We start from the raw sequence: 26,389 nt of genomic DNA, 5'->3' as shown, positions 1-26,389 counted from the left end.
GTCTCCCGAGCTCCAAAAAGTTATCTGAAGACAAAGGAAAATCAATCGGTATTTGCTATTTTCGTCGCTTCTTTTTATGTTTGTTCAGGGAAGTGTTCGTTGTCCGATCATAAAAATATTTTTCGTGAAAGTGTTCGTTATCCGATCACCCACTGTATATAAATTAGCTATCATAATTGAAGTACTTCTTGAGAAAACGGTGTAGCCCACAAAACTACAAAAAAATAAATAAATAAAAAGTTATTTAACAAATTTGGATTTGTGCAGCATTCATCTATCTTCAATGAAACTTTCACGGTTCAATTGTATGTCCCATGGGTTGTACACTCACATTAATAAAACGTTGCCTATTAAAATATTGACAAATTAAAATACACAAATCTTCATTTTTCCTCAAAAACTTCCCAAAGGATTCGCCGTTTTTCCAGTAAGTCCCTCAATTTTTACGTTTTGTTGCCAAATTTTTAAACATTAGTGTAATTTTTAGTAATAAAAGCATTTCAAATTTTTGAGAAAGTAAAACTTTCACTAGAAAATAGGAAGTTCAAAGAAACTTTATTATTAAGAATGGAAACAGTTTATCAGCATTCCAAAAGAGTAAAGGAAATGTTAGTGAGAACTATCATTATTGTTTTGTTTGGAATTACACTATGTAGAGTAAGGTTTGTTCTTAAAAATAAATGAAAATTTGATTTTTTCTGAGTAGAATTATTATAGTTACTTGTAAACATTCAGAATGTTTACATACAATTGTGACAGTAGTCTTTTGGGCATTGTAGTCACTGTAAACATCTTTTAACTTCACACTATAAGCATAGAATTGAACAGTTATATCCATATCTGGTGTTTTACTAAGATCATCAATGATTTGAAGTTCTGCACTCTTGTGGAAAACAGCTAAATTAACATACTAGATTAATCTGTAGATAACAATTTTAAAAGCATTTTTTCTTTGTAATTGATTTCATAATAATGCAATATTTAAAAAATTGTTTATTGTAGTTAGAGATATCAATAATTTTTAAATTCTTTGAAAAATTCAAAAATTATTGATATATGCAAACAGTTTGATAAATAATTATTGATATAACTAAAAACAATAATTTTAAAACTAATTATATTGATTAGTTTCAAATACTTACAGGTATATTATCTTTCAAATACTTACAGATATATTATTTTTGCTAATAATAATACAAAGTGGAAAATTTTATTTTATTTACTTATTTACTAATTTGACCTAATTACTGGTCTGTTTATAACATACAAAGGAATATAACATAATAATAAATATTAAAACATTAAACATTAAAATAGTTTCTAGTAGATACAGGTACTTGCAGATATAATTGTTGTAGCGGAGCAGGATATTCAATATCGGATTGCAACAGAGGCCTTAAAACACTGTATACATTGGATATTGAAAAGTATTATTAATAATAAACAAAAGCACCAAATAAAAGGAGAAACAGCAATAATTGGATTTATATATAGAAAATTTTACATGGTAATTTCTATCAGAAATCTCGTTATCCGTGTTGTAAATGAATTTAAAACATATTTTCTACAATATAAATCTGTTATGGAATCTAAATTAAACTATAGCATAATTATATAAGGAAATACACCTTGTTTGGCTGCAATTTTAAAACATTGTAGACCTACAAATTCCCAATTTCTTTTGTTTGTCTTTCCTTAATCTAGACAATGGAGTTAGATGGATGATAGTCGAGACCAGATGGAAACCATAGGGGCAGGAAGCCCGATTAACTCTATATGAACTTCTGATGCAAATCAGAAGTCATGTTATTTCAATTCAAAAAATTCCCCTGAAAGGTGTTAGATAGATGACTTGCACGACTCTACTATTAAAGGGAAATTATGATGTACAGGGGCAATCCAATGCTAATTTGAGGCAGAGAGTATATATTTTAAATTAAATTAATTAAAAATATGATTAAAAATTGCAGCCCGGCATTGTGATGATATCACAATAAATAATTACTCGTTTCATTTTATTAGATTGTAAGTGAGGGAAAATAACTGTTATCTTAATTAAACATCAATCATTTTATTTTAATAGAACATTTTTTATAGTGAAGAGAAATTAGATTCTACAAAGTTAAAATATGCAAAGATTATTTTATTTCATCCAAAATACGGTTGAAAATATATGAATTCATTATTCATATACTTTTTCCAATTTTATAATAATCATAAACGTTTTTCTAATCCTTTATACAAAGTAATAAGAGTATTTTACTTCCGAAATGCACTTCCGAAATAAGACAATGTTCCCTTAGCTATTCCAGAGTAAAAATTTAGAATTTACATCTTGAAATAAAACTATAAACCCATCAAAAACCTCTTAACAATAGATTTTATTTGAATTATTTATATGTGTATTTTTTATAAGACTAATCCCCAAATCTCTTTTTAGTTACATGTATTTTTCTTTTTCTTGTTTTTCTTTTCTAGATTATCTGGAGGAGACACTGAACAATAATATTCTTTTGCATGTTTTCCATGTGTATTTGTATTTGTAATCTTCAAGTTTACATTGTAGTAAACAAAGGTTATTAAATCACGAATTTCTATCTTTAGTTTGTGCTTTCTTCATTTAATTATTTTATATCGCTTTTTGTGATTTTATTTTCAAATTAGCATTAATAATTTCTTCACTATTTTGATAGTGATATTTCAGTTTCTATTCATATTTTAGCAACAATCTATTAAATAGCCTAACATTTAAAGTTTTTATTTATAAAATTTTATAGAAAATATAAATAATATACATACTGTATACATATAAAAATATACAGAACTGGTAAAAATATAGAATACAGCGTTATATAAAAATATACAGTATAATATTTTTTAAAACGTCATCCTGTAGGCGCTAAGAGGGTATTTTTTCAAGCTGATTATGAGGTTTGTGGTCAAACTCAACTCCACATATCTGGTTCACATTACCTGTGAAAAATTTTAAAAGTTCAAATTTGGAATTCAATCTAGGTCCTATAGAGTGCAAACTGTTTTTTTTTTTTTTTTTTACTGCTACTGCCATTCAGCCCGTTGTATTGTAATATTAAATGTGAGAAATATTAGGAATATTTAAAAATATTTTCTCATATTTATATATTTTTTATTATTTTAAACATAAACAAGGAAAACGGCAAAACCGTATTTGGGACAAGAATATGTCTCGGAGACTCACTACTAAGCAGCATCACTTTGACGTTCAAGGAGGGTCTTGCTCTCATTCTCCAATATTCTTTGGTATCGCTGTTTTTGGGCGCAATCGTTCAAACTTCGCTGGGCACGACCATGAGGTCGTCCACGATGCATTTTCGATGAAATTAACCTATCCAATTTCGAAATTTCTCTCCGTTGCGTGTCGAATTTTTGCCGGGTTGAATTTTTGTCGATGCATAACGAAAATATCCCGTTTTTTTTTTTTTTTAAATAATCGTGACTATTGTATCGTCCGAAATTATTATTTTTATTTTGCAAAAAGAATATAAAGTTTAACCCGATTATAATGTCATTGGATGTAATGACAACCCTAATATAAAGTCAAATTTTTATCGGTCCTACGATTTTACTATGCTAGATAATGTTGAAAAACCTACTTGTAACGACATAAAAACCCTGTTTTAATGTCATATTTGAAGCACTCCCAAATTTACAAAATTAGATTATAAATTTTATTTAACAAAGAAAATATTACGCGTTCAGTCCTAGAGTCAGAATCCACTTCCTAGAACGACTGTGGGTGGTACTCTCACTATCTCACTTCGGTTTGCCTGTTTGTAGAGAGAGTCGCCGTTTTATATTTTACTTTGACTCGGTTCTCGGTCCCCTGAGACCTACAAATCTGGTTTTTTTTATGCGAGATGATTTAGGCACCTAATACTCTGTGCCAAATTGCAACCCCTGACATGTACTCTTTCATACCTCTAACCTGGTAACACAGCAGGCAGTACGATATTATAAACAAGACATAGTCTTGTCAAAAATATTATTACGTTATATTATAAAAATTGCTTATTTCTTTTATATGTATTATGAAAACTATGATTATTTTGTTCTTATTAAAAGCATAGTTATTATAAATTTATTTTTTTAAATATATATTTCATGACTGAATGACAAAAATACAGTCAACCCCCCCCCCTATAACACGGTAGATACGTTCAAGTTGTTATGAATCCATTTTCTACGAGTCCAGCCAATCACAGCCCGGAACATATGCAGTTTACGGACTACGGCTGTTTGAAAGCTTTCTTCCATAAAATTAATCGCTTCTAGACTAGTTCGACTCAACATTTCCAAAATACGTATAATTTTTTTGGGAATAATCCGTATAAACTATGCTATAAACAAAAAAATTGTAGGATTACTTACCGAGTGTGCACCGTTCGACTACGCAATTGCTTAAACTTGTTTTCGTCGTGGAGATTGCCATCGAATGGCGCTCGCGTGCTTCTTGATAAATTATTTTTTTTTGCGAAAAATTCACTGAACTTTGGAGACATCATTAATATAAATATAATTTTTATGGACGTTAAATAATAAATGGTTTTTAGTAGATCTGCTGCTCATTTAAACTCAACGATTTTTGCAATATCCGCTATTGGTCTAGATTCGACCAATCCTGTCGCGACACGAGTCGGCGATGACGTTTTACCGAATTATAGGAGTTTTTTTAGCATGTTTGTACGATTACTGTCGCAATTTTTTCGCCATGATATAGGAATCCGAACTCTAGAAACCCGTATTATATGGGGGGGTCGACTGTATTTCATTATACAGTCGACCCCCTATAACACTGTTGATTATTCCGTTTTATATGAATTCCATGTTGTACGAGTCACTTAGATTTTACAAGTATTTACTTAGCATTTGTAAAATCTAAGTGACTCGTACAACATGGAATTCATATAAAACGGAATAATCAACATTGTTATAGGGGGTCGACTGTATTCATTACCTTTAGTAATACAAAACATTTACAAAAGCGAATAGTTTAACTGTTGGCAATTCGCAAAAAAAGTAAATGTTTGCTTATAAAAATACTTTAATCATATTTTATTTTATGCTTAGTTAATATTTAATGATTACAATGTTACTGGCATATAATATAATTTACAAATATAAGTAGAAAAAAATAAATTTTATGTATAAATAAATCTTGTAAATTTATAAAATATGTTTAAATTTTTCATTATTTCGAGTTCATTTTAATATTTTCAGATATGTAATTTTTTACATATTATTTTTGCACAGATATGATGTACAGTACTGATAGCCTACTCTAAAACAATATAAATTACAGAATAAAAGTAACTTAAAAAGTTTTTTTATACAGTCGTAGCTTTAATAATGTCCACTTCTAAACGGCGGCAATATTTTTCAGAAACGTTTTTTCAATGCATACAAAATAATCTCTAGACAATGGCCAATTTTTATGCTTTCATGCATTTCAAGAAATGATACTGTCTAAATAAATAATTAAATATAATTTATACATTTATACATCTTTACTGAATTAAATGATTGTATTTAATCTGAATTAACAGTAAAATAATTCAAACCGTTATAAAAAAATGGCAAATATTTATCAGTTATACACATTAATAGTAGCTTCATTAATATTTAGTAAATAAAAAAAGTATACTAATATTTAGTAGAAGGATTAATTATTAAAATTTTGGTTCATATAAATATTTATTTACTTTTTCAATTTAATTGTCATTTATTTACTAATATACTTAATATATTTATGTTTAACTCATTATAATGATCAAACTACATTAAGAGTGATTTGAATGAAAAAAATATAACTTTTTCTCCTATAAATTATTGAAAATTTTATTAATATACAAACTGCAAATTTATAAATGTTTCGTGTTATAATCTAATTAATTTTTTGTATTTTTAATAAAGGTATTTTGCTTTATATTTGAGAATTAGAGTTGTTTAATACAGTTTCTAACATGTACAGTACAGGTCTATATTCGCTGCTAATCAAGCATCTACAAAATTTACTTTTACGAAAAGTATTTATTTTTAAAGTTATAATTAGCGTCTAGAACAAACAATATGTAAAAGAATGAAAATTTATTTCGAAATAAACATTTTGCAAATATTTAAATTAGACGAGTATGCTATTGAAACAGAAAATCAATTTTCTTGACTATTATTAATTCCAAGAATTCTAAGAAATAATTTTTATTTTTTGAAGTAATTCATGTATACATTAAACTAATTCGTTGTATCAACATTTCAAACAAACCTAACAAAGTTACGATTATTTGTCTTTTAATTATCGCATCTTATTTTAAATTATGATTAAAAGCAAACCATAATTTACAAGAAAAAGTTTTAGTAGTTTTGTTTCTTTATCTAATTAAAAATAACTTTTTTTTATAAGTTTTTGCTTATGTATTTTAATGAACTTAAACACTGATGAACTAATCTAATGTTTCACTCGCGCCCAGATTACAATTTTTCTCTAGAGAAATAAACTTTTAACTTCGAAGCCTCGAAAAATATAAAATTAAGAATATGTTAATAAATATTAGACTCATAGTTTTGTGAATTTAATGAACNATGAATATATACATATATATATACATATACATATATATATATACACATATATATATATATACACAGTATATTTTGAAATAAGAAATACGTACATTATATTTTTTATTTCGAATACTTATACCACGTAATTTCGATTATATTTTTTATTTTAAGAATATTTAGTACTCATAAATTATTCAATATCTTAAAAGAATTTTGAAAATTAGAATTTTAAATTTTTAAAAAAATATAATTATGTAAATTTATAAATGAAAAAAATACTTTTATAATTTATTTTTTCTAATAAATTTTAATTTATATAATCTATCTTTTCTCTTTTCTAAAATTTCTTAAATTTAATTTTTAAACGCCGAAAAAAATTTTCTTAAAATATTGCTATAATAATTTCAATAGACTCTATTGTTAAATTATATTAATTGAATTCTATTTAAAACTTCAGAGAGCGGATTTAGCCATAGGAGACTTGACTATAAACACTCAAAGGGAAGAAGATGTGGACTTTACAATGCCTTTTATGAATTTGGGAATTGGTATATTATTTAAAAAACCGGCTCGAAAAGAACCGACTTTATTTTCTTTTATGTTCCCCTTTTCGACACCTGTATGGATTTATATGGCTACAGCATATTTAGGAATGACAGTTGTAGTATATATCTTAGCTCGCTTGTCACCATACGAATGGATAAACCCACATCCATGTGAAATGTATCCAGATATACTTAGCAATCAGTTCAATTTCTTAAATACTTTATGGTTTTCAATCGGCTCACTCATGCAACAAGGATCTGAACTCGCACCAAGGTATACTTTTGTATTCTGTAGTAAACTGATTTTATTAACTAACTTTCAATATAAAAGAATTCAGTATAAAGTTTCGAGTAAATATTTATGTTTAACTGATTTAAATCTATTGTTGTGAACGTCCTCTGTGTATGGAAATATTTTTAGTATTATGAAATGCAGAAAATAAATTTATGTAAAAATGTAAAACTTAGTTTCGTGCAGTTGCATAGACTTTCCTATGCATTAGTATTGAAAGTTTATAGTAAAGTTTATAAAAATGAACATGGTTTATATAGCATATAGTCTATATATATAAGTTTTCCATTCACTGAAGTGTTGAAGTCAAGTCAGATTATATTTTATAAGTGTGTAAAAAATCAATATGTTTTTAAGACATTTTGCCAAAGAATAAGTAGAAGAAACTATTATAATTATTTAATAATTTTCAATAAAAAATTAATCTAGTTTGAAATTTTTTTGAAATGTTTTATGCTATTAATATTTACACATGTCGAGTTATTAATACTTTATGTTATAAAGTTATAAATAATATAATAACGTAAATAATCTTATTCAGAACTTTATATTATTATTTGCTAGAGCATTATCAACGAGAATAGCTGCTGGCTTTTGGTGGTTTTTTACTTTAATAATAGTATCTACCTATACCGCTAACTTAGCAGCTTTTCTTACATCAGCAAGATTGCAATCACCAATAAAAAACGTGCAAGATTTAGCAAAACAAACAACAATTCCCTATGGCTGTTTGGAAAAAGGATCTACTAGAACTTTTTTTAAGGTAATATTTTTTGCTCTTAATTTTATATTAATTTTAACGAGAAAAAATAACGTCAATAAATAATTTTTTATGAATTAATTTGTAATGATTAGAATATATTTAGATATTATTGTTTATCACATAAAAGTTATTAATAAATGTTGTTTAATATCATAATTATTTATCAATTAATATTAGAATTGTGTATTAAATAATAATATATTTTATCATTATATATATTATTTTTCAACTTGTTTTAAAATAATTAATTCTACGCTTGCATTTATATCTACTTTATTTATGTAAAATACTTAGTTTAAAATCGTCACGAAATTTTTGTTATTAATAGTTTTGATTGGGAATAAGGAAACGAAGGTGGCGAGTCAAGCGACGAAGCCCCCCAGTTATTCTATAAATTCATTCAAAGTTAAGAATGCAAAAGTGTTTGTACTCATACGTTCTAGATGATTTAAAATAGATATCAAACTTAGCCAAGTGAAATAAGCAGAATTTAGCAACTAATAATTATTCCTGTTAAATGACCAGACTCTATGAAAGAACTACGTTATTTGGGAAACCGTAGGAGACATTTTCGTATCTGTCTTGCTGCTGTTATCTAATGATGGATGATTATAAGCAGGGACGGGCAAAGTCAGGCTATATTTTCCTATCATACATCCTCTTCTCTCGAGTGTTCCTTGATAAAATAGATAACTATAAATTTATTAATAAGAACAACAATGCGTTAATAACAAAATTTTTAATAACTCACTGAGTATAAATTATTGAACTTTGATAAAAGTAACAAGTTTAGTTTAATAAAATTTCATCTTAACTTTATTATATTTTCATAAAGCCAACACAAAACTTACTTCTACATCAAGTAATCTCATAATATGTTTAAATTTAGCTTATATCTTCCAAGTATTTTATTGTATATTAATATTCTTCTGAAAAGATTTAATAACTTTGATATGCTAATAAAAACTTATAAAATATTTAAATTAACATTTTATTCGTGAGATATTTTGTTTAATAACTTATTTAATAGAGAATATTATTACAAGAACCATAAAGTGAAGACTGATGTTTCTATTAAAGCAATTATATGATTGTAACTGATATAATTACATTTATTACTGCTTAAATAAGACCAAAATTTTAGAATTCTTCAAATTCTTTTCTCTTTTCTAAAATTTCTTAAATTTAATTTTTAAACGCCGAAAAAAATTTTCTTAAAATATTGCTATAATAATTTCAATAGACTCTATTGTTAAATTATATTAATTGAATTCTATTTAAAACTTCAGAGAGCGGATTTAGCCATAGGAGACTTGACTATAAACACTCAAAGGGAAGAAGATGTGGACTTTACAATGCCTTTTATGAATTTGGGAATTGGTATATTATTTAAAAAACCGGCTCGAAAAGAACCGACTTTATTTTCTTTTATGTTCCCCTTTTCGACACCTGTATGGATTTATATGGCTACAGCATATTTAGGAATGACAGTTGTAGTATATATCTTAGCTCGCTTGTCACCATACGAATGGATAAACCCACATCCATGTGAAATGTATCCAGATATACTTAGCAATCAGTTCAATTTCTTAAATACTTTATGGTTTTCAATCGGCTCACTCATGCAACAAGGATCTGAACTCGCACCAAGGTATACTTTTGTATTCTGTAGTAAACTGATTTTATTAACTAACTTTCAATATAAAAGAATTCAGTATAAAGTTTCGAGTAAATATTTATGTTTAACTGATTTAAATCTATTGTTGTGAACGTCCTCTGTGTATGGAAATATTTTTAGTATTATGAAATGCAGAAAATAAATTTATGTAAAAATGTAAAACTTAGTTTCGTGCAGTTGCATAGACTTTCCTATGCATTAGTATTGAAAGTTTATAGTAAAGTTTATAAAAATGAACATGGTTTATATAGCATATAGTCTATATATATAAGTTTTCCATTCACTGAAGTGTTGAAGTCAAGTCAGATTATATTTTATAAGTGTGTAAAAAATCAATATGTTTTTAAGACATTTTGCCAAAGAATAAGTAGAAGAAACTATTATAATTATTTAATAATTTTCAATAAAAAATTAATCTAGTTTGAAATTTTTTTGAAATGTTTTATGCTATTAATATTTACACATGTCGAGTTATTAATACTTTATGTTATAAAGTTATAAATAATATAATAACGTAAATAATCTTATTCAGAACTTTATATTATTATTTGCTAGAGCATTATCAACGAGAATAGCTGCTGGCTTTTGGTGGTTTTTTACTTTAATAATAGTATCTACCTATACCGCTAACTTAGCAGCTTTTCTTACATCAGCAAGATTGCAATCACCAATAAAAAACGTGCAAGATTTAGCAAAACAAACAACAATTCCCTATGGCTGTTTGGAAAAAGGATCTACTAGAACTTTTTTTAAGGTAATATTTTTTGCTCTTAATTTTATATTAATTTTAACGAGAAAAAATAACGTCAATAAATAATTTTTTATGAATTAATTTGTAATGATTAGAATATATTTAGATATTATTGTTTATCACATAAAAGTTATTAATAAATGTTGTTTAATATCATAATTATTTATCAATTAATATTAGAATTGTGTATTAAATAATAATATATTTTATCATTATATATATTATTTTTCAACTTGTTTTAAAATAATTAATTCTACGCTTGCATTTATATCTACTTTATTTATGTAAAATACTTAGTTTAAAATCGTCACGAAATTTTTGTTATTAATAGTTTTGATTGGGAATAAGGAAACGAAGGTGGCGAGTCAAGCGACGAAGCCCCCCAGTTATTCTATAAATTCATTCAAAGTTAAGAATGCAAAAGTGTTTGTACTCATACGTTCTAGATGATTTAAAATAGATATCAAACTTAGCCAAGTGAAATAAGCAGAATTTAGCAACTAATAATTATTCCTGTTAAATGACCAGACTCTATGAAAGAACTACGTTATTTGGGAAACCGTAGGAGACATTTTCGTATCTGTCTTGCTGCTGTTATCTAATGATGGATGATTATAAGCAGGGACGGGCAAAGTCAGGCTATATTTTCCTATCATACATCCTCTTCTCTCGAGTGTTCCTTGATAAAATAGATAACTATAAATTTATTAATAAGAACAACAATGCGTTAATAACAAAATTTTTAATAACTCACTGAGTATAAATTATTGAACTTTGATAAAAGTAACAAGTTTAGTTTAATAAAATTTCATCTTAACTTTATTATATTTTCATAAAGCCAACACAAAACTTACTTCTACATCAAGTAATCTCATAATATGTTTAAATTTAGCTTATATCTTCCAAGTATTTTATTGTATATTAATATTCTTCTGAAAAGATTTAATAACTTTGATATGCTAATAAAAACTTATAAAATATTTAAATTAACATTTTATTCGTGAGATATTTTGTTTAATAACTTATTTAATAGAGAATATTATTACAAGAACCATAAAGTGAAGACTGATGTTTCTATTAAAGCAATTATATGATTGTAACTGATATAATTACATTTATTACTGCTTAAATAAGACCAAAATTTTAGAATTCTTCAAATTTCTAGATCTATATTTAAATAGGAGATACAATTCGTTGTATATTTTAGCTTTACCTATGCATCGAAGTTTGCCTCATTGTACTGCACTGTACATAATGGAATGTAAATAGGAAGGTTTTAAACAAATATTTTAATCTTCGTTGGACAAAATAGTCTTTTATTATTATAATGAATGACTTCTATACTTATGTATGAATTCGATTGATCATATTCAATTGGAAAATAAAAATATTAAACATGCAATTCTCATGGTTAAAGGTTAAATAATTTTAGTTAGTCTAAGTTCAAGGAATAATCACGTTTAAGAAGTGATTTTAATTAGAAAATCTAGCCATGACTTCGATTAATGAAACTTGGGTTAAAATAAATTAAAATTCGTTCGGATTTTATATAAGTGTCTATTTTGCTGTCATCATGGTGTGTTACTGTTGTTTGTTGTAAGTTCTTAACGTTAATTGGTTTTTTAACAAACCATTACCTTTTACTCGCAACATTAAGAAAGTAGCATTAACTGATTGTGCTTTCTGGAAGTGTGTATTGGACACTCTCGGGGAATTAAACTTTTGTTTTACTTACAAGCTGCATCCTAAGTGAATTTATTTTGTAAACAACCTTGCAGAATTTAATTAATTCTAATTCAAAATTTTCTCTTTTTAATTATAATATTGCAAGAACACAATTAATTGTTATAATAGTTATTAAATTTTTTACTTTAAAATGATACACAGTAGAAACTGTATTATAAACATCTTGAAAAATTTAATTTGACAAATGAACTCCTTCAGGAAATGAATAAATGCATATAATTTTATGCATAAAATATAATTTATTTTTTAGATTGCAATTAGATAGAAAGCAATTAAATATAGTTGCGTGAATAAATCGAAGAGACTGCACGAAAAACATTAATGAATATAGGAAAAAAGATGAAGTATAAACAAAAAACATGTTTGCGACATACTTTTTGTAATATTTTATTATTAACAGTTAAAACAAATTATTATTATTATTTTAAATATTACTTGTAAAATAAGACATGTTTCACGACTAATTTACTATTAAATTATTTTAAAATAATGTTATTTACTAATAAAATTTAAATTTAATTTAATTCGAATTTAATTCGAAGTTCTTCGATATACAAATGCATACACTTCGAATAACATTCTAAAATTAAACAGAAACAATGAAAAAATTGAATTAAAATTTTCTTGAAATATTACATAGTAATAGTCTAAGATAGAAAACACCGATAATGTTTATTGAATTTTTACTAATCTATTAATGAATTATCCATCTAGCTGTGCTATAAAACACTAATGGTATTACCAATATTTTTCAGCCAGTACTTTTAATAACTTTTGGCTCAACCATGCTTTTTTAATGATATCCAAGAAATTTATTATTATTAGAGTTCTTTATAAAATATAATTAATTTTGTAAGTAAATAATTGGAATTTTTGAAATTTTATGGTTAACTACAGGTATATATGCTTATGTTTGATTAATTACTATCGCGTGTTTCTTAGAAATAATAAAATTCTTTTAGTAAGGGCAAAGTTTAATTGTTAAAGGATCTTAATTTTAAACAATAAGTCTATACTTTGATCTATTTAATATTTTAATGTGAAAGATAAAGAATAATTACATTTGGAATTTAATCATAAATTTTTTTAGTTTTAATTTTAGTTATTATTGTAATTATTTGATTCTATAATCAAGTTATATCTTTACTTTTCTTTCAAAAGTGAACATTTGTAATAATTATATTTTAAGATGTTCTACAGATAACGTTTCTAAACATAAAGTTAAATATAGTTGGGAAATAAACTTTGTAAATAAAGTAACTTATTCTGTAGTTGCGACACAATATTATAGAATTATTTTATGCTTAATGCTATAATCTTTATGCTAATGATTTGTTTTATTTTTGATAGAACATCATATTTATCATATTAGGTCCACTAACATTTGAAAGATAATTTAAGAGAAATTTAAAATTTAATTTTTTTATTGTCATCATATGCCAGGTTGTGCAAGTGCCAAAATTTTAATTCTATCTCGTTTATTCCGAAAATATCCATTTCCGGGATAAAATATCAGTACAACATAAATAGGAAATTTACTATTAAAAGTTTAATGGTGTTTTTAAAGTATAAGTAGTACAAAACCTTGAATTACAAATTATATATTTCATGTTATTTAAAATATTTCAAACATACACACACACACGTATATTTATATAAACACTAATAAAATTTTTTAATTCTGTAATCTTTAATGGTACAAAATAATTTAATATTTAATTTCTAAATGTGGAATAAGCTATGAAATGTAAACTTAAAAAAAAGGCGAATGTTGCAATTTTTTTAATGCACTATTAATTTAAAAGATAGCATTTTTTCTAATGGACATACTTTTTAAACATTTTAAACCGCAGTTTTAGTTTATATTTATTATAAATTTTGTTAATATTGTAAAATTTTTATATTTAAAGGTTTTATAATTATATAACTATAAAGATGAAGTAATAGTCTTGCCGAAATTTTCTTAAAAAATACTAAATTCAATAAGTCTTAAATAAATACAATGCAGTACGATAATGTTTTCATTTAATAATTTGGGTGGATCATGGTAGAAGGAAAGTTAGAGTTTAATTTATTTCATTATGACAATATATACTTGAATATATTTTAATTTCTTTTTACCCCAAGAAAATAAAGGAATAAATTAAATACTTATTGAAGATAAAGTTTTGTAATATAAAAGATAAAGAAAATTCTATATAACAAAAATACAAAATTCATACATTCAAAAATAAACAAGTCTTATTATTATTATAAACTTAAAATTGTCAAATTTTCATTAAAAAAGCAATACATACTGTTAATTGACAGCAACAAGTAGACTTCATGGCTTTAAAAAACGTCATTTAGCTTTTAAAAAGAAGGTTTTATAACGAAAAGATTTAATAAGCGAGTAACGATCACTATGTAACTTCTTTAATTCTGATAATGGTATAAAGATTTATGTATTTTACATTTTAGAACTGTAGAATAAGCAATAAAATTTTATTTTTCAAATAATTTGATTACACAAATTGTGGTTAGACTGATATTTTAGTTGTCATCTTGCAAGTCTTTTTTTAAATAGAATTAATATATTAAAATAATATTCATTCTCTAATGAATGAATAATATATTTATTATAACTTAAATAAATATGATAATTATTTTATTCAATTTGAATTATCCAATATTGATATAAGTGATGCCTTGTAATGAATAAATAAATATTATTGATGAATATAATGGGTAAATGAATAAATGTTTAGAATAATAATAATGGAATTTTAAATTCAAGTAACATTAATAAATGTTTACAAAACCTTTTAGATGAAAAATTACCAGTCGTAATCAATGCAAAAATTACTAAGTGAGGAAGGACCCTGAAGAATTTTGAAAAATTACATTTTAGCTAAAAAAATAAGTGTAAAATTGAATATAAAACGTTTACATAAGTAATTTACTGTATAGTCTTGATAATTAAGACATAAACATAAAATTATATACATAAAAATAATTGCGATGGTTTTATAAGTTATAATAAAAACAACAATAATTAACTGACTATACACACAAAATCCTATATATTTGGAAATTTCCTATTTATTTTACTTAAATTATAAGTTTTGTTTATTTTAATCAATGCATGTTCTTTATTTTCACTTTTATTAATTATTTAAACAATGCTAATGTGGTGTTTTCTGTGTTCCTAAACAAAACGTTTAGAAACACAGAAAACACCACATTAGCATTTTTAGAATTTAGAAGAACTTTAGAAAATATTTTCTTCTAATATTCAGTTTTATTTATATAATTAAAATCTAAAATTTTTAGCCAAATATAAACGCTAAATTGATATTATAATTATATAAATAAAACTGAGTATTAGAAGAAAACATTTTCTAATATTTTTCAGTTCTGCTTATGCTAACAAAATACACTAAAGAGTAAACTTTAATATAGACATTTTAATAATGGTAGTCTCAATACAAAACTAATTATTCTAATAACTGTAGTCATGTGTATTTATATTCATTTGTGTATATGTAAATTAGGTTTCTATTNCTTTCCTTGTCTCTTTCGTAAGTACTGTACATTGCAAATAAATACGGCAGCATACGGATCAGATTATATATTTAGCTCTTCAGTTATTTTTGTTTCGATAGTTTTTGAGTGATTTGTTTTTCTTTCAAGTACAAATTATATCAGTAATTACTAACTCGAATCTGTAAAAACGTTGAGGGGAATTTCAATATCTCTACGGATTTCAAGCTCTGCCTTCACATTAATTCTTATTAATGAATCATTTTGTATTCTGATTCATACTACCGTCTCCTCGATCATATTTACAATTATCATTCCATTTTCTAATATTTTTCAGTTCTGCTTATGCTAACAAAATACACTAAAGAGTAAACTTTAATATAGACATTTTAATAATGGTAGTCTCAATACAAAACTAATTATTCTAATAACTGTAGTCATGTGTATTTATATTCATTTGTGTATATGTAAATTAGGTTTCTATTCGTTTTACATGTAATTTTCTTCTTCTCTTCTAGATAAAGATAAAATTAATACCATTTTGCAACCAACTTATCAACAAATTTTGAAATCAAATTAATTTACAATTATATACATTAATATATTATATATACCTCTTTTTCAGAAATTGTAGGCCTATAATTACTTATAAATAATAATTATTATTAAATCCTAATTACATCTGGATTAAATCTTATTATTATTATTAACAATATTAGCATTTAGTACATATTTGTATTAAGTAATTTAAATTTAAATTTTGAAACTAATTATAAGTATTATACAGATTTTTCAACATGAATGCAAATGTACTGTAAGTATATAGGCTATATAAATGTACGTGTGTACGTATATATGTGTATTTATGTATGTAATGTATATATTTACGTAATATATGTATATATATATATATTCTATGACAACTTAATTTATACCAATAATTCTTTTCATTTACAAATAGCTATTTTTAACAAACCTATAAATATATAGAATCGTATTTAAATCAAGAAAAAACATATGCAACGGGCAATTGTTTATTGTGACATCGTCACAATGCCGGATTGCAATTTTATAATCATATTTTGATTTATTTAATTTAAAATATTATAAATAATTTAAAATATTAGCTCTCCACCTCATATTACTAGTATCTTGCCCCTGTATATATACCTTTCCTTGAACAATAGAGTCGCGCTGTTCATCTATCAAACACGTTTCACGGGAAAACTTTTGAATTGAAATAACATGACTTCCGATTTGAATCGGAAGTTCATGTATTTCAATCGTAATCGTAGTAATCGTACTAAAAAAGTAATCGGGCCTCCTGTCCCTAGTCTTGACTTTCATCTCTCTAACTCCATTCTCGAGATTAAGGAAGGACAATCTAAACATAATTATTTAATTCCCATTATCATGATGGGCTGATCATCTATATTATAAGAAGTTCTGATGATACTAAATCTGACAACGCAATGTTTTAAAAAATTGCAATTGGATGCTGGTGATTCAAGAATCCCGTCGTATACTTTCCTGCCTATATATACATAAACTAGAATATCACTCTAGATTCCGATTTCCTTTCAACGTAATGTAATTAGAAGTATGCAGCGAAGACTAAATTTCATACTTCAGTCATTCTTTTTTTTCATTTGTTTATTTAGTTCTGTTGGCTTTCATTCATATATTTATTAATAAATGGATTGGTATTTATATAATGCTGCGTTTCTCGTCATTTTACGGCGGGCCAATACACCAGTATATAATAGTTGAAAATAGTTCTTGATTGAAACAAACATGGCAGCCTCTCAGTTCATAGGTCTACAATTTTTTTCAAATTGCAGCTTAATAATCTTTGAAACTTTATTGTTGATACGATATATTTCTGTATAAGGTATGATTTCGGTATTCGTCATATCTGGATTAAAAACCGTTAATCCAATGAAAATTTGGATAGGAAATTCGATGGCACTTGGTCTTGTCGCGTGATTACTGGCTTATGAGTTTTAGTTTAGTTTTATTCATACACGGCAACGTGTATATGGGCGATCTGCCGTGGGGATCATTAACGACATCACGGGGGGATACCCTCCGTAATGTCTTTAATGGGAAAATGGTCCCTATTTAGGTCTTACTGACTTTAAGAAAACCCGGAAAAGTCCATGTGGCCAGCCCGTTGGCGAGATGCAAACGTATGAGCAGTGTTCAGTGGTTTTATGTACTCGGCTACTAATGGGCTATTGACTTATGAATAATCGCATGTCCACGTTTTCATGTATTTACTCCGATATTATACTCTCGTTTGCAGTGTTGATAGGCCTACTTTCCTTGTCTCTTTCGTAAGTACTGTACATTGCAAATAAATACGGCAGCATACGGATCAGATTATATATTTAGCTCTTCAGTTATTTTTGTTTCGATAGTTTTTGAGTGATTTGTTTTTCTTTCAAGTACAAATTATATCAGTAATTACTAACTCGAATCTGTAAAAACGTTGAGGGGAATTTCAATATCTCTACGGATTTCAAGCTCTGCCTTCACATTAATTCTTATTAATGAATCATTTTGTATTCTGATTCATACTACCGTCTCCTCGATCATATTTACAATTATCATTCCATAATTTTTAGGTAACATATAACTTAATATTGATAATAGAATATCGGATAACAATGCTAAACTACTATATGGTGTTATAATAAATATATTTAAACAAATATATTCAAATAAAAAATTCCCAAATGGGTATTTATATCGAGTTACAATAATTGAATTTACTATTTAAAATTAGCTTCAGATGCACTTTAAAATGCCAAAATAAAAAAGAAAAGGAATAAAAAGAAGGCATTAGTCGATTATTTAAAAAATTTTATAGTAACATCTGTTTTTAATAAAAGCTAATTTTAATTTGTGTTAAGTAGTTAAAAAAAACTTTGATTCGAGGAAATTGAATTAAACAATAAAATTGTTTTACTGATATCTGATAAATAACAGATTAACGCATTAGGAGAATATAGACGCAAACTGATTTTGAGTACTTCATTACTAAAAAAATTCTAAACCAAGAAGAGCGATAAATAAATTAAAATACAAAGAATGCCAGCAACGGAATATTTAATCCTTTTAGTGTCCGCAGAGTTTTCATTGACTTAAATCATCTATGATAGATTTAAAACTATCTTAGAAAATCCTCTTTATAGTATTTTGTAAAATTGATGAAACTTTTGAATAATTAAGACACTAAAAGCTTTTAATTTTGTTAAGAAAGTTTATTTGTTATCATAGGTAATATAGAATAGATGATACAATGATTAAAGTAATTAAAAAATAAAACACAATTGGAAGTATAAGTTTATTTTAAGTTTGCAAAGTAAAGACGATCTATTTTTTAATAAAACTTAATTTAGCAACTAATAATTATTCCTGTTAAATGACCAGACTCTATGAAAGAACTACGAAATATCGTAAAATTTGTTTTATATTCGCTTTAATACAATCAGATGAATTTGCTTATTCTTTCCTTTTTAAAATTAAAATATTAGCTTCCCATATATTCGTTTTCATAATTAAAAATATAGTTAGTTTCTTAAACATTTCTAAATGACTTGAGTATCATATTAATTAAAGCTATAGTAAGTAATTTTAGGAGAATTTATCATGAATTTCTACATTAAATTCTATATAATTTATTAGTAGACTAGATTTGGCATTTTTATGTTGTAGATTTCCTAACATGAGAAAAATATAGTTATTTCGTTAGAAACTTTTAGTGTCATTCAGGATATAATTTTATATATATTATATAAATTCACGTTTAGAAATATCATAACTTTAGCTATATTTCAAGTGAATTTCTGTCTATAGATTTAAAAAATATAGTCGTGTGAACATCCATAACCGAAGATACGATAATAANGTAAAATTGATGAAACTTTTGAATAATTAAGACACTAAAAGCTTTTAATTTTGTTAAGAAAGTTTATTTGTTATCATAGGTAATATAGAATAGATGATACAATGATTAAAGTAATTAAAAAATAAAACACAATTGGAAGTATAAGTTTATTTTAAGTTTGCAAAGTAAAGACGATCTATTTTTTAATAAAAATTAGAAAAATTTATAATAATAAAATTAAAGGTTTTAATATTACGACCTGATAAATTTTGCATACCCAAATTTAAAAATGTCATTTAAAACAAAGAAAAAAGAATAACAAATTACTCTTGTCTGTTCCTATATAGTTGTGTCACATTTGAAGATTTTTTCTTTTTCTTTTTGACAGTTTCTCTTCAAATTGATATTAAATTAGATCGATATGTTTTATGTTTTTGCTTTAAGCTGATCCGTAATCGCTGAGCCGTAATTTTTTTATTTAATTCTTAAAGCAGGCTTGCAGACAATCAAAGAAAAAGATAAATTTAAGTGCATCTGTTGTCATGCAAAATTGCTTGAAAAGTTATAGAATGAGTGAAAATTTAGGGCCAAATAAAAACTCAAAAATGAGTAGCTATGCTTGTAATGCTATTTTCCAATTTATACTGTAGCGCTCTAAACATAAAATATAAAAAACTGGACTATGGTGTTATATACTGCAACAAAATAGTTTAAATTTCCCTGCAGAACAATTTTAAGATTGTGGAAATAAACAGTACATTCAAAAGAATAATGATGGTATATGGAAGTAATGCCAAAAATTGTCTGTAAGAAGAAAGAAAAGCTGAGAGATGAGAATTGTCTTCTAAATATTTTAAAATGTAACTCTATAGTTATGGTAAATGAATAAAATTACTGTTTTCATTTAAAATTTTCTTGATTTCAGTATTTTTTTTAGTAAATGTAACATTTATTTCAGGACAAAACTCAAAAGCTAAATGTGAACAAACAGAGTATAAAGAATGCAGTTATTCGGATGCAATGAAAATAAGTGTACTATTGGTCAATGTTTCTTGAAATTAAGTAAAAATTACATATGGTCTCAAATTCAGGAATTTTGAAACTATTATGACACTTCCAGGTGATATCTTATATATCTATGGACCGTCTTCCACTAGTATGTGAATAGTTAAATTAAGAAAACATTTACAACGTTTAGTTCGTTTTCGTTTCACAAAGTTTCCAGTTTGCCATAATGTAACTATTCCTAACCAGTAGAGTCCCGTACAACGCGGGGAATTCGTTAAACATTCTAGGAAATCGCGTTATCGAAACCGCATTATCACACGATTTATGAAAGTTTAAACCTTGACCTATAAGTTGAAAAAAAAGTATACCTCTGATCGACAAAATTTGAGGGTGTTGCTTGTTTTATTAGCGCGTTGTACGGGACTCTACTGTATTAATAAAGTTAAGAAGTAAAATATAAGAAATGCGTATTATTCTTAATAAGTAAAATATATGGGATGATTAACAGTTTGATATTATATTATATTATTTGAAATAGTATAGAAAACTATTTTTTAAATAAAAAATACCTTTGAAACAAAGAGCATGTTATTTTATTTGCTTAAATATAATTCATTAATTAAATTACAATTTCATTTTTTAATATTTATTTATAGGATACTTTCTAAGTTTATTTGCAGAATTTTTACAATATCTGTAGAGTGATCGTGTTCTTTGAAAGTTGTTTTTTTTAACTTTGGATGGGTGAGATGTTTTTTAAATAGTTTGACTAATTACAGTTAATGATTCGCGAAGATGTGAGTTGAAGTTTTTAGTGGTATGAAGTTAAAAAGATTAATTATAGACCTTAATTGTTTATATATATAATTAACACTTAAATAGGAGCCCAGTTTCTCGCAGAATGCCCACTCGGAAGGCACCCCTCCATGGCAGATCGCCTTCGTGTTGCCTTATTTCATCTTTTTATTATCCATCCTTTCGCCCATAAGCATTAAAAGGTCCTTTCTTCAAGATTATCGCGGATTCGGCCAAAAACGCAATAGGACTGATGAGTGGTAAGGGATTGGGCCAACATATCAGATACAGATCATTCCCGAAAAAATTCCTAGGATTTTTCGATCTATCCTTGTTCCCCAGAGTGATAGCACGCCTTAACCGCTTCGCCATCATGCCGGCCACATTTTAGCACTAACATAAAAACTAATTATTTCAAGTATGTTTCAACTCTAATTCAAAATCCCATTTTTCAATTTTTATCGCTTTGTAATCCAGCTTAACGTAAATAGACATAACATAATTCAAAAACCAAGTCTTTACATTATAATAATTTTATAATTCGTAAAGTTTTATAACTTTCTCTTTATGGACATTAATTAAATAATAAAATTTTCACGGAGGAAAGTTGTAAAACTTTTTAAATTATGAAAGTATTAAAAACTAAATTTTGAAAATCTTAAATATAAAAAAAAAATTTTAATGGGAAATTTTTATTAAAATTTAAAATCTAAAAGGCAATCTATATAAAATCAGTCTCCTTTACATCCATTTTCACATAGAAAGAACAAGAGAATGACGTTGGCATTCATTCCGACTTTCATTCTAGACTACTTGACTGTCAAATAATGATAAAATTATCTTTTTTCAATAAACATTTTAAGAGTTTTAATAATTTTTTAAAATATAAAAAAGAATAGTGATTCCTTCGTATATTTGAAGAACACACTTTACATTTACCTCCCAATGAGCTTTTCATGCTTTAAAATTTAATAATTTGTAAAGAATTTTTTCATCTTTTTTTAAATGGAACTTTTATCACTTTTTTAATGATCAAGTAGCTTACAACGAAAGGCTAGCGCTAACGTCATTTTGTTTCCCTAAAATGTGAAAGTAAATAAAAGACTGATTTTATATGAATTTTTCTTCAAATTTTACAGTCGCAGATATTATTATAAAAAATAGTCACTCCCAATACTGTATTTTTCAGTTTCAGAGGCAATTTGCATTCAATTTCTAGAATAAAAACTTTTGATAGCAATATAAAGTCATTTTTATTGTGTACACAGTGCGAATTACATTATATAGTTCTTTAAAATAATATAAATGTATTTGTAATTGTATATTGCTTATTTTTTTTTATTTTATCATATACAAACGTTTATATATTGTTTATATATTAACTTTATATTAATATTTATTAGAATGGGTTTTTTGTTTTTTTGTTTGTGTATATGCATGCACAGTACGTATGTATATATGTATATAATTAAACGAGATTAAACGAGTGTAAACGTGATTGGAACAATTTTTTAAATAAATAAAACAAATGTACGTAGCGCAGAAATACTGTAAAGATTTAAAATATTCAAAAATATTTATTTATTTTGTTCTTAAAAAGATGCGAATACATGCTGCATATTTACATTTCACAAAACATAAATTTTTTCAAATTGATTTAAGGTCTACTTCTACTAAAAGCAAGATATACGCTAAAAATATTTCTTAATGCAATATTGGTATTTACAATACAAAAATTCATTTTAAAAATACACTGTAAGAAGTTCGTATTATCTTAACAGTTAATAAAAGAATGAAAAAAAAAATTTTTTTTCTGGAAACAAAAAATATTTCATTTTATATAATTATATTAGAAACTCAAAACAAATTTTAAATATTTAAATATTTTTTTCATAAAAATAGAATAAAATAGTCTTGAATAATATTTTATAGCTAAATAAATAATTTTATTTTGAAGTACTTTACATTATTAATTAACTTTTTTATTTAAAAAAATACTAATAAATACTAAATTTAATTAATTTATTCGAATTTTAAATAAAAGGTATGTTAAAGTAATTTATTTTCTTAATTAAATTATACGACGATTCATTTAGTTAAAAGATAATATATAAATAAAATATGAAATTCTAATACAAGATTCTTAACCAAATAAAAACTGATGCATTCAATCATTTTAAAAATTTATTATTATTAGATGTAAAAATGAAACATTAATTACTATTGGATAATTAGTACAAAGAAATATAGCATCTTATTTAGTGATGATATTCACCTTGAATGCCAGGAATTTTGAAGATATCGTACTGTAGGTGAAAGTTTTTAAATGTAAAATTATATAAATTAAAATTTAATCTAACCGATCTTAATACAAAACAAAACTGTTATAAATAAATAAATTTTATTTAATTGAGAAGTTTGATTTTTATGTTCGGTTTAGGTTATGAATAGGGGACGGATATATATGTTAAAAGCCATTCAAATATGTTTATACAGTATCACTTGACTAACGCGGCTAATTTATTAAAACTTCTTCCGCACATATAAAGGGAATACCGGAATTAATTTCGCCCGTTAATCAAATCTTTTGTTATGCAAGGAATAACTGTAACATATTGCTTAAATAGCTAAAATATGTAAATAAGAACGTACGACAGTGATAAATAAATATACTGTACTTATTTATTTGTATGCACTTTTTATATAAGTAAAAAACATTATTAAATTTACATAAGACAATCTTAATTTTCCGATTACTGGGACGTATTATGTGGCGATGTTTATGAGCAATTGATAAGAATGTTCTTCTCTAGATTTTTGTGTATTAAAATTGGATTTTAGTTGGTCAGGATACTTTTCTATACAGAAAAGGATTTCGCAACGTCTGAAGAGGCCAGTGACAGAACTTGAAGTTTGCAACAGCAGATAGTTCCAAGTTCCTGGAATTTTGTGTGTTTTCACTATCAATTTACTCTGTTCATTTGCTTAATTACCTCTAAACTTGGATGTTTTTAAGGACTGCAATCAATTTTCTAACCGTTCGACTTCCTATTTCCCCTAGAAGAGACTCAATTGAAGTAGTAAAATCAGCAAGAATTTGCAAATTCAGAAAGTTCCAATCCCTGGATTTTCAACTTTGTTATCGTCCCGCAACTACAGTGAGAGTGATCTTGTATGAAAGCTGTCTTTCTTAAGGGATATCGATTCAAACATCTCTTGGGCTTTTGCAATGCTACATGCGTCTTCACTTGAAAACGTGTCGATCACCTAAAATAATTTGGAAAATTGTTAAATTTAATTTCAAAAAGTTACAAATTAACATATTGATTAATACTTACTGTTTTGCAATTAAAAAAAATTTTATGAAAGAAAACACCTTCATTTATCTAGGTTTACCATCAGGTTATAATCGGATAAAGATAGGGATTAGACTCTGTAGATTCGTACTCTGTATGGTATCTCACAGAACACTTTTTACATAGCGGCAATTAATCGACTTCAAACTGCTGCATCTCGGTGGAATCCATGTGCCAGGCATGTGGTATTAATCATGTTTGGACAAAGAACCCAGAGCTCTAGCTTTTAGTATATAAGGAGGATATCACTAAAATTAATAGTTTCTCTTCCTTCATGCTATTTGTCCACAATATATCTAAAAGTAAATACTTTACAGATAAATAAATTTTCTTATAAAAGTATGTTTAATAAAATGTAATTTTAAGAAATTATTGATTATCTTACGCAAAAGAGCATTTACAAAATATGTAATAGTTGCATGATTTGTCTTCTCAAGCTCACCGCATGCGATGAAGCGTGGCTTACACGCTGTAAAAGTAGACAATTTTTCCACTAAGTTTGACATGTAAGTCCCCATTTTTCCGTGCTTTCATCGACGCTTTATCAAATATCTGAAATTTCACAATCATTCTTGATGTCTGATATTACCTTAAAAAGCAATAGACCAATAGCCGTTTATTATTTTGATGTATATTTTAAAATTATTAACAATTATGTTCTATTAAATGAGAATGCCCACCTTTTCATAGCAGTATTACAAGTAATTTCCTTGAAATGTAGACTCATCTGGTATAGAACAGTTACACCACTTTTCCAGGAACTGTTTAAATTCTGGCACTTATAACTTTTTCTACAGGATATTAGCTGCTAAAAACGCAGTACAATCCTAAAGTAAATTTCGTCATTTTTCTTTTGTTCATTTGGTGCATAAGTTGGTCAAACGATATTGACTATTCTTATTGCATTAAATATATAAATATTTATATATATTTATTTATGAATTTTTTGCAGTATGCTGTTCTAACTGGAATAGTTGAGTGCACTCTATCTTTTTGTAGCATGGCTGCCAGAAAACAATTTTCTTATCTACTATAACACTTTATTTGGGAATTCGTTCTCCACAATTGTAATTTACACGAAAACTGTGCTGATTCTGTGAAAACTGTGATTTTTTCTGTGATTCAGCTAAACAATGTTAAAACATTGTTTAGGTGAAAACAATGTTAAAACATTGTTTAGGTGAAAACAATGTTAAAACATTGTTTAGCTGAATCACAGAAAAAATCCGGTTTAATAATGTAAGATAAGAATACAAGATGAGCTCAAGAAGTATGCAATGTCACAGGCTCGGCTGTCAGCGTGTCACTCTCTTTCTCTCTCTCTCTCTCTCTCTCTCTCTCTCTCTCTCTCTCTTTTATTCTTTATTTGAATGTTCAATCGTTATTTGCACTGTGTGCAAATCCCAACCATCGTTTCCAACCGTCACTTGTGCAGAAAAATTCC

At 25.9% G+C, this 26,389-nt stretch overlaps 3 protein-coding genes and 1 long non-coding RNA gene across 5 annotated transcripts in view; 3 read left to right on the top strand and 1 right to left on the bottom strand.

Moving 5' to 3' along the window:
- LOC111628693 (glutamate receptor ionotropic, kainate 1-like) overlaps nt 1–2,554 on the top strand; it is a 30,062-nt gene extending 27,508 nt beyond the window's left edge. The window contains exon 9 of the mRNA XM_023372524.1: nt 2,479–2,554. Within this exon, the coding sequence (XP_023228292.1) occupies nt 2,479–2,499 (21 nt within the window). The 3' untranslated portion in view covers nt 2,500–2,554. The remainder of the gene's footprint in view (nt 1–2,478) is intronic.
- A 4,413-nt stretch (nt 2,555–6,967) lies between these two features.
- LOC111628694 (glutamate receptor ionotropic, kainate 2-like) lies at nt 6,968–8,283 on the top strand. The gene is made up of 2 exons (XM_023372526.1): nt 6,968–7,416; nt 7,999–8,283. Exons 1-2 carry the CDS (start codon nt 7,121–7,123, stop codon nt 8,258–8,260), a joined length of 558 nt encoding a protein of 185 aa, XP_023228294.1. The 5' UTR covers nt 6,968–7,120; the 3' UTR covers nt 8,261–8,283.
- Nucleotides 8,284–9,399: 1,116 nt separating this feature from the next.
- Nucleotides 9,400–26,389, top strand: part of LOC111628706 (glutamate receptor ionotropic, kainate 2-like) — a 36,351-nt gene continuing 19,361 nt past the window's right edge. Inside the window, exons 1-2 of the mRNA XM_023372541.1 lie at nt 9,400–9,848; nt 10,431–10,629. Of these exons, the coding sequence (XP_023228309.1) occupies nt 9,553–9,848; nt 10,431–10,629 (495 nt within the window). The 5' untranslated portion in view covers nt 9,400–9,552. The remainder of the gene's footprint in view (nt 9,849–10,430; nt 10,630–26,389) is intronic.
- On the bottom strand, nt 23,788–26,096 carry LOC111628695. 2 transcript variants are annotated; one of them, XR_002757207.1, is made up of 5 exons: nt 25,626–26,096; nt 25,331–25,534; nt 24,928–25,241; nt 24,627–24,856; nt 23,788–24,528 (listed from the first exon to the last, which is right to left on the bottom strand). It is a non-coding gene; the product is annotated as an uncharacterized LOC111628695 (long non-coding RNA). The 2 variants fall into 2 exon arrangements; XR_002757206.1 differs by having other exon boundaries at nt 23,788–24,856.

Source organism: Centruroides sculpturatus, unplaced genomic scaffold, assembly GCF_000671375.1.
Source record: "Centruroides sculpturatus isolate CEXI.00-Female unplaced genomic scaffold, Cexi_2.0 scaffold30, whole genome shotgun sequence".
NCBI lineage: Eukaryota > Metazoa > Arthropoda > Arachnida > Scorpiones > Buthidae > Centruroides > Centruroides sculpturatus.
This window is presented reverse-complemented; position numbering and strand designations above follow the sequence as displayed.

Excerpts from the sequence above, each read along its gene's own strand:
- LOC111628694 (XM_023372526.1), top strand. The coding sequence starts at position 7,121 with ATGCCTTTTATGAATTTGGGAATTGGTATATTATTTAAAAAACCGGCT. Across the intron at positions 7,417-7,998 it reads GGATCTGAACTCGCACCAAG|AGCATTATCAACGAGAATAG; the intron begins GTATACTTTTGT and ends ATTATTTGCTAG.